Source organism: Oncorhynchus kisutch, linkage group LG19 (assembly GCF_002021735.2).
Source record: "Oncorhynchus kisutch isolate 150728-3 linkage group LG19, Okis_V2, whole genome shotgun sequence".
Lineage (NCBI taxonomy): Eukaryota > Metazoa > Chordata > Actinopteri > Salmoniformes > Salmonidae > Oncorhynchus > Oncorhynchus kisutch.
Genome location: NC_034192.2, coordinates 62,914,356 through 62,933,186, shown reverse-complemented (window position 1 = coordinate 62,933,186; position 18,831 = coordinate 62,914,356). Strand labels below are relative to the sequence as shown.

General features: G+C 44.3%; 1 protein-coding gene across 1 annotated transcript; it reads left to right on the top strand.

Annotated features, from left to right (window-relative positions):
• The first annotated feature begins 293 nt into the window (after positions 1-293).
• Positions 294-18,160, top strand: zdhhc15b (zinc finger DHHC-type palmitoyltransferase 15b). The gene is made up of 11 exons (XM_031798011.1): positions 294-571; positions 1,076-1,102; positions 1,237-1,331; positions 4,129-4,249; positions 5,045-5,114; positions 5,918-5,950; positions 7,256-7,376; positions 7,969-8,101; positions 8,393-8,519; positions 14,747-14,859; positions 16,664-18,160. Exons 1-11 carry the CDS (start codon positions 454-456, stop codon positions 16,711-16,713), a joined length of 1,008 nt encoding a protein of 335 aa, XP_031653871.1. The 5' UTR covers positions 294-453; the 3' UTR covers positions 16,714-18,160.
• The last annotated feature ends 671 nt before the right edge of the window (positions 18,161-18,831 follow it).

Sequence of the window (18,831 nt, the reverse complement as noted above, 5' to 3'; positions counted from 1 at the left end):
AGGTTGAAGGTTATTGTGGAGACGGCAGAAGAGATATTGGGGGTAACAGATGTTACTGTTGACATGCTGAGCAATCCTAAGGGAGTGTTTAGGCATGGTATAGATACAGTTGAATGGGTTTTGGGGAGGGGGAGGTAGAAGTTAGGGATTTATTTGGTTTAGAATGTTATTTTCATGGTAGTACAGAATTGGGCAGCTAATGATTGATCATACATTCAAGCATAGTGGGTGGGGAATGCATTTAAACGATTGTTTGCGGACCGCCACGTTTCCATAGAAGAAGAAGAAGGAGGAGGAGGAGGAAGGAAGAAAGACGCAGTGGAGTGGAGTAGAGCGGAGTGGAATGGAGTGCAGTGGAATGGAATGGAGTGCAGTGCAGTGGGGTGGAGCGGACTTGAATGGAGCGGAGTGCTGAGAATATGATTGTAGAGCCAGTTTGGTCGGAGATGGACAATGGCTCTTTCCCGAGGTCTGAGATGCTGTGCCCGAGTGTTTTCCTGGATACCTGTCCTCATAATCACCTCCGTGGTGCTGTGGTCCTATTACGCCTATGTGTTTGAGCTATGTGTCTGTAAGTATGGCGATTATGACTGTTGTCTGTTATGTTTTTGTCGGCGATGCTAGCTAGCTAACACAAACAGCTCTTTAAACCTGCTAGCCAAACCTAGCATCATGCTAACCAGGAAGCGTTTTTTTTCGTGATAATTGTCTTTATAAATCTAACTAGTGACCATATTGTACTGTTTTTTTGTTGTTGTTTCTAATTCCATTTGTGAATGAATTATACTGTTGTTACATTGACCTACCATATCTAGGAAATAAATAGCTAGCTATATATTTAAAGGCCATTAACGTTACGGAATGTAGCGAACTATGTTGTGATAAGACACAGTATGTTAGTGAGCTACTGTAAGTACAGGTGTGAAGTAATCACCGTCAGACTGTAACATGTTGTTTTGCTGTCTTCACAACCCAAGTGTTAGCAGCTTCAGCTACCAAATATCTGTTGGGAGTACTGCTGTACAGCTGTTTGCATGTCAATAATTCAGAATTGTCCAATGTGTGCTCTTCACAGTCACTATCAGCAACACATTGGAGAAGGGTGAGTTTTTTAATATATATATTTTTTTTAACACATAGGCCTAATCAATGGTCAGAATAGTCATCTGACACCTTGTAGACACTTGAATATCAGCTTGATGGTTTCCTATGTGTTGTATCTGTCTGTGTTTCCAGTGGCCTACCTACTGGTGTTCCATGTGTGTTTTGTGATGTTCTCCTGGACCTATTGGAAGGCCATCTTCACTCCTCCTGCCACACCCTGCAAGAAGGTAGGAGTTCATTGTTGGTGGTTTGTCCCATCTGGAGTAGGCCTACATGGCCAAGCAAGACATCATCAAGACTTGTCTTGTTTACACTGCAGGCCTTGATGCTTCAATTTGTTTTGTTTTTTCTCCTCATATCTGTTTTGGAATACTGACTGTTCAGACAGAAAGTTACAAAGTGATCAAATCAGATTTATGTGTTCAGAAAACAGTCATTTGCTGACTTGGCTATGCTAAGTCATAGTAACGACTGGAGTGTGTGCAGTGATGTAGGCTGATTGGTGGTGGTGCTCGTGGGCTCTGCATCCTATCACTCAGAAATTATGTAACAAGCGAAGGTTACAACGATGCCTCGCCATGGAAATTTCCCAGTTGCTTTGAATGTTCAAAATCATAGTGTGGGATCACTTTTAAAGCCTCAAAGGATAAGATGATCCAACTTTCAAAACGAGTCCTTTTTTTGGCTAGACACAACAGTCAACTAGCTAGCTAATTTTCCCCCAACATCGGACACCCCCTAACTTAGGACACTTTGGAGGATTAAATCACCTCGAGCTCAACATTTTAAATGGACTGGAAAATAACGGTACACTAAAGACAGCCTTCTAGCTCGCTGACCACCGATTTTCATTGCAGTTTATGTAAGTTAAGTTTTCAAAAAAGTGATATATATATATATTTACACATTTTGTGGGACACGCTGTAAATTGTCAAATTCAAATGCGCGACAGACCACACATCATTTTAATATGCAATTTACCTAAATTATTCATACTCATTTATACGTTAGTATTAAACTGATCTACTTTCTCGAAACATCAGATTTTAAATCTGTAAAATAAATAATGAGACATTATTTGGTTACAACACTGAAGAAGATGTTGGTGAAGAACCATTTTTAACAGTCAACAGGAGGGGGGGGGGGGCACATTCAATGGAAAGACAGACAAGTCCTTTTTTTATTCTTTACTGGAAGACTAGTCAACTAGTCAACTAGTCAACTAGTCAACTAACTAGTAAACACTTCGGATACGAGGTTGGTGTCTCTTTGTTGAACAAAGTTAAACAAATATATCTTGGAATTAAACAAAATAGTAAGATGGCCAATAATACGGTATTATTGGCCATCTTACTATTTTGTTTAATTACAAGATATATTTGTTTAATTTTGTTCAACAAAGAGACACCAACCTGTTTTGCTAAACCTCTTATCAAAAAGCAGAGTAGAGAGCAACAAGATATGCCAAATAAGTCTAAAAACCACCTTGAGGGCAACAACATCAGATTTGACGCAATGCCAGGAATCAGATTTGTATCTGATTTCAAACCACCTACAAAGGTGGTTTGAAATTAGGCTTTAAATATTCGATTCCATGTGCTTTTTGGCTGTTCAGACTGCAGGAAAAAGTATCGATTTTAATCGGATATGCAAAAAAAAAAGTGGATCTGAGTCACTTCAAACTGCCTGTGTGAATAAGGCTATATACATGCGTAGCCTATGACAAGTAGCCTAATAAAGCATGATCCCTGTTGACTAATGTTACTTTTTATGTTTCTGGAAGCTTTTGAATATAATGTTGTCTATAACAGCCATAGAATGTTGCTGTTATAATCAGAAGATGATGCAAAGCCTGTGTATTTATTTGTATTCATTATGGATCCCCATTAGTTCCTGCCAAGGCAGCAGCTACTCTTCCTGGGGTTTATTATGGATCCCCATTAGTTCCTATCAAGTCAGCAGCTACTCTTCCTGGGGTTTATTATGGGTCCCCATTAGTTCCTATCAAGGCAGCAGCTATTCTTCCTGGGGTTTATTAAGGATCCCCATTAGTTCCTGCCAAGGCAGCAGCTACTCTTCCTGGGGTTTATTATGGGTCCCCATTAGTTCCTGCCAAGGCAGCAGCTACTCTTCCTGGAGGTTTATTATGGATCCCCATTAGTTCCTGCCAAGGCAGCAGCTACTCTTCCTGGGGTTTATTATGGGTCCCCATTAGTTCCTGCCAAGGCAGCAGCTACTCTTCCTGGGGTTCATTATGGATCCCCATTAGTTCCTGCCAAGGCAGCAGCTACTTTTCCTGGGGTTTATTATGGATCCCCAATAGTTCCTGTCAAGGCAGCAGCTACTCTTCCTGGGGTTTATTATGGATACCCATTAGTTCCTGCCAAGGCAGCAGCTACTCTTCCTGGGGTTTATTATGGATCCTCATTAGTTCCTGCCAAGGCAGCAGCTACTCTTCCTGGGGTTTATTATGGATCCCCATTAGTTCCTGCCAAGACAGAAGCTACTCTTCCTGGGGGTTTATTATGGATCCCCATTAGTTCCTGCCAAGACAGCAGCTACTCTTCCTGGGGTTTATTATGGGTCCCCATTAGTTCCTGCCAAGGCAGCAGCTACTCTTCCTGGGGGTTTATTATGGATCCCCATTAGTTCCTGCCAAGACAGCAGCTACTCTTCCTGGGGTTCATTATGGATCCCCATTAGTTCCTGCCAAGACAGCAGCTACTCTTCCTGGGGGTTTATTATGGATCCCCATTAGTTCCTGCCAAGACAGCAGCTACTCTTCCTGGGGTTTATTATGGGTCCCCATTAGTTCCTGCCAAGGCAGCAGCTACTCTTCCTGGGGGTTTATTATGGATCCCCATTAGTTCCTGCCAAGACAGCAGCTACTCTTCCTGGGATCCATCAAATTTAATGCAGTTTTATAAAATGTTTAAAACATTACAATACATTCTCAGATTTGACAACACATGCTTCATCAAGGCTCATATTAGTAGAGCATTATAACGTGGTTGTTGGTTCCAGTTCCAGCTGTCGTACTCCGACAAGGACCGTTATGAGAGGGAGGAGAGGCCTGATGCTCAGAAACAGATTCTGGTGGACATCGCTAAGAGTCTCCCCATCTTCACTAGAGCTACGTCTGGAGGTGACCCACTCATATCTAAAGCAGCGACCCAAATGGCTCCCTGTTCCCTTTGTAGTGCACTATACAGGGAACATGGTTCCATTTGGGACATAGACAAGCTTTTCCAGTCCTGTTAGTAAACCTCCTATCAAACATTTACAACATGCAGCTGACTGTACCGATCAGTTAGTGTCTGGAAGATAAGGAAGGATCATATGACCTCTGTCTCTTTCTGTCTCTCTCTCTGTCTGTGTGTGTTTCTCTCTCATTCTCTCTCTGTATCTCATTCTCTCTCTCTCTGTATCTCATTCTCTCTCTCTCTCTGTCTGTGTGTTTCTCTCTCTGTCTGTGTGTTTCTCTCTCTGTCTGTGTGTTTCTCTCTCTGTCTGTGTGTTTCTCTCTCTGTCTGTGTGTTTCTCTCTCTGTCTCTGACTCTCTCATTCTCTCTCTCTCTCTCTCTGACTCTCTCTGTCTCTCTCTCTGACTCTCTCTGTCTCTCTCTCTGACTCTCTCTGTCTCTCTCTCTGACTCAATCTGTCTCTCTCTCTCTCATTCTCTCTCTCTCATTCTCTCTCTCTCTCATTCTCTCTCTCTCTCTCATTCTCTCTCTCTCTCTCTCATTCTCTCTCTCTCTCTCTCTCTCTCATTCTCTCTCTCTCTCTCGCTCTCTCTCTCTCATTCTCTCTCGCTCTCATTCTCTCTCTCTCTCATTCTCTCTCTCTCTCATTCTCTCTCTCTCTCATTCTCTCTCTCATTCTCTCTCTCTCTCATTCTCTCTCTCTCTCTGTATCTCATTCTCTCTCTGTCTCCCCTCAGCTATCAGGTTCTGTGACCGGTGCCAGGTGCTGAAGCCTGACCGCAGTCACCATTGCTCTGTATGTGAAACGTAAGTCTCCCTGCTGTCATTATACACACAGACTCATACCCGTCTCCCTGTCTGTGTACAGATAACAATGATCTGATTGGACAGCATTAGTGTCTCTTGTACACCTGGAGAACAACACCTGTCCTGTTAATGATGATGACTAAACACTTTGGCCAGCTACTATAATCTTCTTTCCCTTGGGGCCTGATTGATAAATGGGCTGTGTATATACTGAAATCTGACCTGTTTACTGCTGTTGTCTATAGACAGACATTTGAACCCCCAAAATGAATCTCTGACAGTTTTCTCAAAGTAAAGAAAAAAAAGTTTGACACAGCTTCTGTCAATACGTTACCATGGTTACACCAGCAGTAGGTCATGTGATCTGACTGTTGACACAGCTTACGTCAATACGTTACTATGGTTACACCAGCAGTAGGTCATGTGATCTGACTGTTGACACAGCTTCTGTCAATATGTTACCATGGTTACACCAGCAGTAGGTCATGTGATCTGACTGTTGACACAGCTTACGTCAATATGTTACTATGGTTACACCAGCAGTAGGTCATGTGATCTGACTGTTGACACAGCTTCTGTCAATACGTTACTATGGTTACACCAGCAGTAGGTCATGTGATCTGACTGTTGACACAGCTTACGTCAATATGTTACTATGGTTACACCAGCAGTAGGTCATGTGATCTGACTGTTGACACAGCTGGAAGATAACCTTATGTTGCTTGAATGCTGGATTTTCTCACATTTTCTAATGGTAGTTGTTTACTTTAACCCTGTCCAGTAACATGTGTTGTCTGTTGCAGGTGTGTTCTGAAGATGGATCATCACTGTCCGTGGTGGGTGGTTTAATATGGTCTGTCCGTGGTGGGTGGTTTAATATGGTCTGTCCGTGGTGGGTGATTAATATGGTCTGTCCGTGGTGGGTGGTTTAATATGGTCTGTCCATGGTGGGTGGTTTAATATGGTCTGTCCATGGTGGGTGGTTTAATATGGTCTGTCCGTGGTGGGTGGTTTAATATGGTCTGTCCGTGGTGGGTGATTAATATGGTCTGTCCGTGGTGGGTGGTTTAATATGGTCTGTCCGTGGTGGGTGGTTTAATATGGTCTGTCCGTGGTGGGTGGTTTAATATGGTCTGTCCGTGGTGGGTGGTTTAATATGGTCTGTCCGTGGTGGGTGGTTTAATATGGTCTGTCCGTGGTGGGTGGTTTAATATGGTCTGTCCGTGGTGGGTGGTTTAATATGGTCTGTCCGTGGTGGGTGGTTTAATATGGTGGGTGATTAATATGGTCTGTCCGTGGTGGGTGATTAATATGGTCTGTGGGTGGTTTAATATGGTCTGTCCGTGGTGGGTGGTTTAATATGGTCTGTCCGTGGTGGGTGGTTTAATATGGTCTGTCCGTGGTGGGTGGTTTAATATGGTGGGTGATTAATATGGTCTGGCCGTGGTGGGTGGTTTAATATGGTCTGTCCGTGGTGGGTGGTTTAATATGGTGGGTGATTAATATGGTCTGTCCGTGGTGGGTGGTTTAATATGGTCTGTCCGAGGTGGGTGGTTTAATATGGTGGGTGGTTTAATATGGTCTGTCCGTGGTGGGTGGTTTAATATGGTCTGTCCGTGGTGGGTGGTTTAATATGGTCTGTCCGTGGTGGGTGGTTTAATATGGTCTGTCCGTGGTGGGTGGTTTAATATGGTCTGTCCGTGGTGGGTGGTTTAATATGGTCTGTCCGTGGTGGGTGGTTTAATATGGTCTGTCTGTGGTGGGTGGTTTAATATGGTCTGTCCGTGGTGGGTGGTTTAATATGGTCTGTCCGTGGTGGGTGGTTTAATATGGTCTGTCCATGGTGGGTGGTTTAATATGGTCTGGCCGTGGTGGGTGATTAATATGGTCTGGCCGTGGTGGGTGATTAATATGGTCTGTCCGTTGTCTCTCTCTCTCTCTCTCCATGGTAAATAACTGTCTCTCTCGCTCTCCATGGTAAATAACTGTCTCTCTCTCTCTCTCCATGGTAAATAACTGTCTCTCTCTCTCTCTCTCCATGGTAAATAACTGTCTCTCTCTCTCTCTCTCCATGGTAAATAACTGTCTCTGTCTCTCTCTCTCTCCATGGTAAATAACTGTCTCTCTCTCTCTCTCTCCAGGGTGAATAACTGTGTGGGGTTCTCCAACTACAAGTTCTTCCTCCTCTTCCTGTCCTACTCCATGGTCTACTGTGTGTTCATCTCTGCCTCAGTCTTCAGATTCTTCATCAACTTCTGGGTGGTGAGTGGTGATGGATGTTTTACATCCCAGCTTAGTGTGCGTCTCAAAAGCTCCCCTATTCCCTATAGAGTAGCTACCTCTGTCCAGGGCCCACAGAGCTCTGGTCAACAGTGAAGCACAGAGAACAGGGCGCCATTTCCCACCGCCTTAGTCATTTATCAGACACTCCTATCCACTGCATTCCAGAGCTAGTCAGATCACATGACCTACTGCTGGTGTAACCATAGTAACATATTGACGTAAGCTGTGTCAACAGTCAGATCAGATGAGCTACTGCTGGTGTAACCATGGTAACATATTGACATAAGCTGTGTCAATAGTCAGATCACATGACCTATTGCTGGTGTAACCATAGTAACATATTGACGTAAGCTGTGTCAACAGTCAGATCACATGACCTACTGCTGGTGTAACCATAGTAACATATTGATGTAAGCTGTTTCAACAGTCAGATCACATGACCTACTGCTGGTGTAACCATAGTGACATATTGATGTAAGCTGACTCAGCACAAGGCACATTGTTTGTTGTGGAACGGCAGAGGTTCTCCTACACGGTTGTAGTTCTCTGCGTTGTGTGTGTTCTCCTACAGGGGGACCTGCCAAATGGACCCGCTAAGTTCCACGTTCTCTTCCTGATGTTTGTGGCTTTGATGTTCTTGGTCAGTCTCATGTTCCTGTTGGGTTACCACTGCTGGCTGGTCGTCCAGAACCGGTCCACACTAGGTAATACACATAGCTGCCATTTTGAGGCAATAAGAGCTGCTCCGCTGCATTAGCAATGTAGGTCATTCAATTTCATGGAGAAACACAGCCACTGAAATCTATTCCTCTTTCCTTCTCTGACTCCCCCTCCCTCTACTCCCCCTCCTCCTCTGACTCCCCCTCCCTCTACTCCCCCTCCCTCTACTCCCCCTCCCTCTACTCCCCCTCCCTCTACTCCCCCTCCTCCCCTCCCTCTACTCCCCCTCCCTCTACTCCCCCTCCCTCTCTTCCCCCCTCTCTCCTCTCATCCAGAGGCGTTCTCTGCTCCAGTCTTCACGACAGGACCAGACCGTAATGGTTTCAATGTGGGGATCAGGAGGAACCTGCAGCAGGTGTTTGGAGACAATAAGAGACTCTGGTTCCTGCCTATCTGCACCAGGTGAGACTCTAACCCTAACCTCTACCCCCTAACCTCTAGTTTCTAACTTCTAGTTTCTAACCTCTACCCCCTAACCTCCATCCTCTACCCATTAACCCTAACCTCTACCTCATCTAACCTGACCTTTAACCCCTAGGCCTTAACCCTTACATCGTATCTTCTAGACCAGGGGTAATTCAACTCTGACCCTACGAGGTCCAGAGTACTGCTTGTTTTCTGTTCTACCTGATCATTAATTACACCCACATGGTGTCCCAGGTCTAAATCAGTCCCTGATTAGAGGGGAACAATTAAAACACGCTGTGGAACTGGCTTCAAAGTCCAAAGATGAGTTTGAGGGCTCCTACCCCAGGGCTCTCAAACCCTGTTATTAGAGATATCCTCCTGTAGGTTTATACTTCAACCCTGTTCCTAGAGACACCCTCCTGTAGGTTTATACTCCAACCCTGTTCCTGGAGAGATACCCTCCTGAAGGTTTATACTCCAACCCTGTTCCTGGAGAGATACCCTCCTGTAGGTTTACACTCCAACCCTGTTCCTGGAGAGATGCCCTCCTGTAGGTTTACACTCCAACCCTGTTCCTGGAGAGATACCCTCCTGTAGGTTTACACTCCAACCCTGTTCCTGGAGAGATACCCTCCTGTAGGTTTACACTCCAACCATGTTCCTGGAGAGATGCCCTCCTGTAGGTTTACACTCCAACCCTGTTCCTGGAGAGATACCCTCCTGTAGGTTTTATACTCCAACCCTGTTCCTGGAGAGATACCCTCCTGTAGGTTTTAACTCCAAGCCTGTTCCTGGAGAGCTACCCTCCACAAGGGTATGTGCTCTGCCCCCTCCTGTACTCCCTGTTCACCCATGACTGCATGGCCACGCAGGCCTCCAACTCAATCATCAAGTTTGTAGATGACACAACAGTAGTAGACTTGATTACCAACAACGACGAAACGGCCTACAGGGAGGAGGTGAGAGTCCTGGTGGAGTGGTGCCAGGGAAATAACCTCAACGTCAACAACAGGAAGGAGCTGAGGGAGCACGCCTCTATCCACATCGACAGAACCGCAGTGGAGAAGGTGGAAAGCTTGAAGTTCCTCGACAAACACATCACTAACAACCTGTAATGGTCCACCCACACAGACAGTGTAGTGATGAAGGCTCAACAGCGCCTCTTCAACCTCAGGAGGCTGAAGAAATTTGGCTTGGCACCTAAGACCCTGACAAACTTTTACAGATGCACAATAACATCCTGGTACGGCAACTGCACTTCCGGCAACCGCAGGGCTCTCCAGAGGGTGGTACGATCTGCCCCCAGGACACCTTCAGCACCCGATGTCACAGGAAGGCCAAAAAGATCATCAAGGACAACAACCACCCCGAGCCACTGCCTGTTCACCCCGCTATCGTCCAGAAGGCGAGGTCAGTACAGGTGCATCAAAGCTGGGACCGAGAGACAGAAGCTGTTTTTCAATGTCAAGACCATCAGACTGTTAAAATAGCCATCACTAGCCGGCTACCACCCGGTTACTCAACCCTGCACCTTAGAGGCTGCTGCCCTATATACATAGACATTAACTCACTGGTCACTTTAATAATGGAACACTTGTCACTTTAATTTTTTAATTTTACCTTTATTTAACTAGGCAAGTCAGTTAAGAACAAATTCTTATTTTCAATGACGGCCTAGGAACAGTGGGTTAACTGCCTGTTCAGGGGCAGAACGACAGATTTGTACCTTGTCAGCTCGGGGGTTTGAACTTGCAACCTTCTGGTTACTAGTCCAACACCCTAACCACTAGGCTACCCTGCCGCTGGCCACTTTGATAATGGAATACGGGCCACTTTGATAATGGAACACTGGTCACTTTGATAATGGAACACTGGTCACTTTGATAATGGAACACTAGTCACTTTGATAATGGAACACTGGTCACTTTTATAATGGAACACTGGTCACTTTGATAATGGAACACTGGTCACTTTAATAATGGAACACTGGTCACTTTAATAATGGAACACTGGTCACTTTAATAATGGAACACTGGCCACTTTAATAATGGAACACTGGTCACTTTGATAATGGAACACTAGTCACTTTAATAATGGAACACTGGTCACTTTGATAATGGAACACTGGCCACTTTGATAATGGAACACTGGTCACTTTGATAATGGAACACTGGTCACTTTGATAATGGAACACTAGTCACTTTGATAATGGAACACTGGTCACTTTTATAATGGAACACTGGTCACTTTGATAATGGAACACTGGTCACTTCGATAATGGAACACTGGTCACATTGATAATGGAACACTGGTCACTTTGATAATGGAACACTGGCCACTTTGATAATGGAACACTGGTCACTTTAATAATGGAACACTGGTCACTTTGATAATGGAACACTGGTCACTTTGATAATGGAACACTGGTCACTTTGATAATGGAACACTGGTCACTTTGATAATGGAACACTGGTCACTTTGATAATGGAACACTGGTCACTTTGATAATGGAACACTGGTCACTTTGATAATGGAACACTGGTCACTTTGATAATGGAACACTGGTCACTTTGATAATGGAACACTGGTCACTTTGATAATGGAACACTGGTCACTTTGATAATGGAACACTGGTCACTTTGATAATGGAACACTGGTCACTTTGATAATGGAACACTGGTCACTTTGATAATGGAACACTGGTCACTTTGATAATGGAACACTGGTCACTTTAATAATGGAACACTGGTCACTTTAATAATGGAACACTGGCCACTTTAATAATGGAACACTGGTCACTTTGATAATGGAACACTGGTCACTTTAATAATGGAACACTGGTCACTTTGATAATGGAACACTGGTCACTTTGATAATGGAACACTGGTCACTTTGATAATGGAACACTGGTCACTTTGATAATGGAACACTGGTCACTTTAATAATGGAACACTGGTCACTTTGATAATGGAACATACAGCTTTACTCCTCTCATATGTATATACTGTTTGTCAATGCCACTCCAACATTGCTCGTCCTCGTATTCATGTTTTTCTTCATTCTCTTATTTTACTTTTAGATTTGTGTGTATTGTTGTGAATTGTTAGATATTACTGCACTGTTAGAGCTAGAAACACAATTTCACTACATCTCAATAACATCTGCTAAATATGTGTATGGACCAATAACATCTGTTAAATATGTGACCAATAACATCTGTTAAATATGTGACCAATAACATCTGTTAAATATGGACCAATAACATCTGTTAAATATGGACCAATAACATCTGTTAAATATGGACCAATAACATCTGTTAAATATGGACCAATAACATCTGTTAAATATGTGACCAATAACGTGTTAAATATGGATCAATAACATCTGTTAAATATGGATCAATAACATCTGCAGTTGAATACAGTTGAAGTAAGAAGTTTACATACACCTCAGCCAAAGACATTTAATCTCAGTTTTTCACAATTCCTGACATTTTAATCCTAGTAAAGATTCCCTGTCTTAGGTCAGTTAGGATCACCACTTTATTTTAAGAATGTGAAATGTCAGAATAATTGTAGAGAGAATGATTAATTTCAGCTTTTATTACACATTCCCAGTGGGTCAGAAGTTTACATACACTCAATTATTATTTGGTAGCATTGCCTTAAAATTGTTTAACTTGGGTCAAACGTTTGGGGTAGCCTTCCACAAGCTTCCCAAAATAAGATGGGTGGCCATTCCTCCTGACAGAGCTGGTGTAACTGATTCAGGTTTGAAAGCCTCCTTGCTCTAGCACGCTTTTTCAGTTCTGCCAACAAACGTTATAACAGATTGAGGTCAGGGTTTGTGATGGCCACTCCAATACCTTGACTTTGTTGTCCCTAAGCCATTTTGCCACAACTTTGGAAGTATGCTTGGGGTCATTGTCCATTCAGAAGACAAATTTGCGACCAAGCTTTAACTTAACTGATGTCTTGAGATGTAGCTTCAATATATCCACATAATTTCCTCCCTCATGAAGCCATCTATTTTGTGAAGTGCACCAGTTCTTCCTGCAGCAAAGCACCCCACAACGGATGCTGCCACCTCCGTGCTTCACGGTTGGGATATTGTCTTCGGCTCGCAAGCCTCCCCCGTTTTCCTCCAAACATAACGATGGTCATTATGGCCAAACAGTTCTATTTTTGTTTCATCAGACCAGAGGACATTTCTCCTAAAAGTACGATCTTTGTCCCCATGTGTAGTTGCAAACTGTAGTCTGGCTTTTTTTATGGCGGTTTTGGAGCAGCGGCTTCTTCCCTGCTGAACGGTCTTTCAGGTTATGTCGATACAGGACTCGTTTTACTGTGGATGTAGATACTTTTGTACCTGTTTCCTCCAGCATCTTCACAAGGTCCTTTGCTGTTGTTCTGGGATTGATTTGCACTTTTAACACCACAGTACATTCATCTCTAGGAGATAGAACGCGTCTCCTTTCTGAGTGGTATGACGTCTGCGTGGTCCCATGGTGTTTATACTTGCGTACTATTGTTTGTACAGATGAACGTGGTGCCTTCAGGCATTTGGAAATTGCTCCCAAGGATGAACCGGACTTGTGGAGGTCTACAATTTCTGAGGTCTTGGCTGATTTCTTTTGATTTTCCCAAGATGTCAAGCAAAGAGGCCACTGAGTTTGAAGGTAGGCCTTGAAATGCATCCACAGGTACACCTCCAATTGACTCAAATGATGTCAATTAGCCTATCAGAAGCTTTTAAAGCCATGACATAATTTTCTAGAATTTCCCAAGCTGTTTAAGGGCACAGTCAACTTAGTGTATGCAAACTTCTGACCCACTGGAATTGTGATACAGTGAAATAATCTGTAAACAATTGTTGGAAAAATGACTTGTGTCATACACCAAGTAGATGTCCTAACCAACTTGCCAAAACTATAGTTTGTTAACAAGAGATTTGTGGAATGGTTGAAAAAACAGTTTTAATGACTCCAACCTCGGTGTATGTAAACTTCTGACTTCAACTGTGTGTGACCGGACCAATAATCGCATGTATTTATAAAGTCCTTCTTACATCAGCTGATATTTTAAAGTGCTGTACAGAAACCCAGCCTAAAACCACAAACAGCAAGCAATGCAGGTGTAGAAGCACAGTGGCTAGGAAAAACTCCCTAGAAAGGCCAAAACCTAGGAAGAAACCTAGAGAGGAACCAGGCTATGAGGGGTGGCCAGTCCTCTTCTGGCTGTGCCGGGTGGAGATTATAACAGAACATGGCCAAGCTGTTCAAATGTTCATAAATGACCAGCAGGGTCAAATAATAACTACCACAGTAGTTGTCGAGGGTGCAACAGGTCAGCACCTCAGGAGTAAATGTCAGTTGGCTTTTCATAGCCGATCATTCAGAGTATCTCTGCCGCTCCTGCTGTCTCTAGAGAGTTGAAAACAGCAGGTCTGGGACAGGAAGCATGTCCAGTGAACAGGTCAGGGTTCCATAGCCGCAGGCAGAACAGTTGAAACTGGGGACAGCAAGGAGTCATCATGCCAGGTAGTCCTGAGGCATGGTCCTAGGGCTCAGGTCCTCCGAGAGAAAGACAGAGAATTAGAGAGAGGATACTTAAATTCACAGGACACTGGATAAGACAGGAGAAGTACTCCAGATATAACAAACTGACCTTAGCCCCCCCCCGACACATAAACTACTGCAGCATAAATACTGGAGGCTGAGACGGGAGGGGTCAGGAGACACTGTGGACCAATAACATCTGTTAAATGTGTATGGACCAATAACATCTGTTAAATGTGTATGGACCAATAACATCTGTTAAATATGTGTATGGACCAATAACATCTGTTAAATATGTGTATGGACCAATAACATCTGTTAAATATGTATGGACCAATAACATCTGTTAAATATGTGTATGGACCAATAACATCTGTTAAATATGTATGGACCAATAACATCTGTTAAATATGTGTATGGACCAATAACATCTGTTAAATATGTATGGACCAATAACATCTGTTAAATATGTATGGACCAATAACATCTGTTAAATATGTATGGACCAATAACATCTGTTAAATATGTATGGACCAATAACATCTGTTAAATATGTGTATGGACCAATACGATTTGTTTTAATATGTGTTTCCAAGGAGATGGCCTCTACTTCCCCGACTATGGATATTTAACCCCATCCTGTCTGTGTTTCTGTTTTGCCCAGCCAAGGAGATGGCCACTACTTCCCTCTGAAGAGCCTGAGTGAATCCTCAACCTCTCTATTAGCCAATGAGGAGAAATGGGATGAGGAAGAGGAGTCAGAGGACGACAACATAAGTAAGGAGGCCAATAGGACCGATTCTTAGATTAATATCTATCAGGGAAGAATATATGATGTGGTGGTGGTGTCCCTAATTTACTGCTAGGTTGCATGGTGGTTCAACCTTGTGCTGTGGACAATAAAAGGCCACTCAAATGTGCAATTTTGTTAGACAACACAATGACACAGATGTCTCAAGTTTTGAAAGAGCGTGCAATTGGCATGATGACTACAGGAATGTCTACCAGAGCTGTTGCCGGAGAATTTAATGTTAATTTCTCTACCATAAGCTGCCTCCAAAGTCATTTTAGAGAATTTGGCAGTACGTCCAACCAGTCTCAAAACCGCAGAACACATGTAACCACACCAGCCCAGGACCTCCACATCCGTTACATAACCACGCCAGCCCAGGACCTCCACATCCGTTACATAACCACGCCAGCCCAGGACCTCCACATCCGTTACATAACCACGCCAGCCCAGGACCTCCACATCCGTTACATAACCACGCCAGCCCAGGACCTCCACATCCGTTACATAACCACGCCAGCCCAGGACCTCCACATCCGTTACATAACCACGCCAGCCCAGGACCTCCACATCCGTTACATAACCACGCCAGCCCAGGACCTCCACATCCGTTACATAACCACGCCAGCCCAGGACCTCCACATCCGTTACATAACCACGCCAGCCCAGGACCTCCACATCCGTTACATAACCACGCCAGCCCAGGACCTCCACATCCGTTACATAACCACACCAGCCCAGGACCACCACATCCGGCTTCTTCACCTGCGGGGTCGTCGGTCACCAGACACCCGGACAGCTGATGAAACTGAGGAGTATTTCTGTCTGTAATAAAGTCCTTTTGTGGGGAAAAACTAATTGTGATTGGCTGGGCCTGGCTCCCCAGTGGCTGGGCCTGGCTCCCCAGTGGGTTGGGCCTGGCTCCCCAGTGGGTTGGGCCTGGCTCCCCAGTGGGTTGGGCCTGGCTCCCCAGTGGCTGGGCCTTGGGCTGGCTCTCCAGTAGGTGGGCCCACCCATGGTTCCACCCCTGCCCAGTCATGTAAAATCCATAGATTAGGGCCTAATGAGTTTTTCAATTGACTGATTTCCTAGTATGAACTGCTCCTCAGTAAAATGGTTGAGATTGTTGCATGTGGGCATTTTATATTGATGTTCTGTGTACTAAATTAAATTGTCAACCCCCAATCTGTGAACTATATAATACTGTCTGTCAGGGGAAGCCACACTGAACAGGAATATAAAGGCAACATGTGAAGTGTTGGTCCCATGTTTCAGGAGCTGAAGTCAAATAGATGTTCCATACACGCCAATCTTATTTCTCTAAAATTCTGTGCACAAATTTGTGTACAACCCTGTTAGTGAGCATTTCTCCATGTCGCAAGGATCTGTACACAATTTCTGGAAGCTGAAAATGTCCCAGTTTCATGGCCTACGTACTTACCAGCCCTGTCACCCGTTGAGCATGTTTGGGATGCTCGTGTTCCAGTTCCCACCGATATCCAGCAACTTCTCACAGTCATTAAAGAGTGGGATCCTGATCAACACTCTGTGAAGGAGATGTGGCGCTGCATGAGGTGGTCACACCAGATACTGACTGGTTTTCTGAGCTACGATTAGGGCCTGATACATTTATTTAAATTGACTGATTTCCTCATATGGACTGTAACTCAGTCAAATCTTAGAAATTGTTGCATGTTGTGTTTTTGTGTGTGTGTGGGGGGGGGGGGGGGGGTGTAGGTGGGGTTGAACTTTGAAATAAACAATGTTCCTGTATGAATCTGTATTTTCCAGGTGGTGACAGGGATCCCTCTGTTACCGTAGAGATGGACGAAGAGGAGTAGGATCACTTTATGGACTTTATAAACGGTGCAGTGGGTGTTGTACCCTGAGGAGGCAGACGGACCCTGAGGAGGCAGACGGACCCTGAGGAGGCAGACGGACCCTGAGGAGGCAGACGGACCCTGAGGAGGCAGACAGACCCTGTGGGACCATCGGACACACGGAAGACCTCAAAGTGCAGCCAAAACTTTCTTAGACGTCACCTTCTCAATATCAGGAAGAGTTTTCAGTTCACCATGGAGGAAGGACAATGTTAGGGGAACAGAAGTCCATTAATATTATGTCACAGTACACAATTGTTTTAAGAGAAAGACCATGTCTAGCACTGTCTCCTTACTTCTGTTGTCTCTGTACCCTTACTTCTATTGTCTCTGTCTCCCTACTTCTCTGTCTCCCTACTTCTGTTGTCTCTGTCTCTCTACTTCTGTTGTCTCTGTCTCTCTACTTCTGTTGTCTCTGTCTCTCTACTTCTGTTGTCTCTGTCTCTCTACTTCTGTTGTCTCTGTCTCTCTACTTCTGTTGTCTCTGTCTCTCTACTACTGTTGTCTCTACTTCTGTTGTCTCTGTCTCTCTACTTCTGTTGTCTCTGTCTCTCTACTTCTGTTGTCTCTGTCTTTCTACTTCTGTTGTCCCTGTCTCTCTACTTCTGTTGTCTCTGTCTCTCTACTTCTGTTGTCTCTGTCTCTCTACTTCTGTTGTCTCTGTCTCTCTACTTCTGTTGTCTCTGTCTCTCTACTTCTGTTGTCTCTGTCTCTCTACTACTGTTGTCTCTACTTCTGTTGTCTCTGTCTCTCTACTTCTGTTGTCTCTGTCTCTCTACTTCTGTTGTCCCTGTCTCTCTACTACTATTGTCCCTGTCTCTCTACTTCTGTTGTCTCTACTTCTGTCTCTCTACTTCTGTTGTCTCTGTCTCCCTACATCTGTTGTCTCTGTCTCTCTACTTCTGTTGTCTCTGTCTTTCTACTTCTGTTGTCCCTGTCTCCCTACATCTGTTGTCTCTGTCTCTCTACTTCTGTTGTCCCTGTCTCTCTACTACTATTGTCCCTGTCTCTCTACTACTGTTGTCTCTACTTCTGTTGTCTCTACTTCTGTTGTCTCTACTTCTGTTGTCTCCGTCTCCCTACCTCTCCTGTATTATTGTGTATCTTTATATAGTATAGCTGCTAGCTAGCTTTTCATTTCTCGTCTGTTTATTTGTTTATGTAATGTTAATGTAAATAGCGTTGTGATTTACATCTTTAAATGAAAAGAGCTCTATAAATGTCATGTATTATCATTATTCCAGTATGCCCTTAAGGCCCAATCAGAATGGAGAAAGCCCATTAAAACCACATGTATTTGTTGTCATCTTAGGGCCATGCACCTGTCGTTCCTTTGTATTGTAAAGATGCTGCCCTGCCCAAATCAAATGTTATCTGTACGTGCGCCGAATACAACAGGTGTAGTAGACCTTACAGTGAAATGCTTCCTTACAAGCCCTTAACCAAGAGTGCAGTTAATGAAAATAAGTGTTAAAGTATTTACTAAAATAAACAAAATATTTAAAATAAATAAATGAGCAACAATAACGAGGCTATATACAGGGGGTACCGGTACAGAGTCAATGTGGAGGCTATATACAGGGGGTACCGGTACAGAGTCAATGTGGAGGCTATATACAGGGGGTACCGGTACAGAGTCAATGTGGAGGCTATATACGGGGGGTACCGGTACAGAGTCAATGTGGAGGCTATATACAGGGGGTACCGGTACAGAGTCAATGTGGAGGCTATATACAGGGGGTACCGGTACAGAGTCAATGTGGAGGCTATATACAGGGGGTACCGGTACAGAGTCAATGTGGAGGCTATATACAGGGGGTACCGGTACAGAGTCAATGTGGAGGCTATATACAGGGGGTACTGGTACAGAGTCAATGTGGAGGCTATATACAGGGGGTACCGGTACAGAGTCAATGTGGAGGCTATATACAGGGGGTACCGGTACAGGGTCAATGTGGAGGCTATATACAGGGGGTACCGGTTCAGAGTCAATGTGGAGGCTATATACAGGGGGTACCGGTACAGGGTCAATGTGGAGGCTATATACAGGGGGTACCGGTACAGGGTCAATGTGGAGGC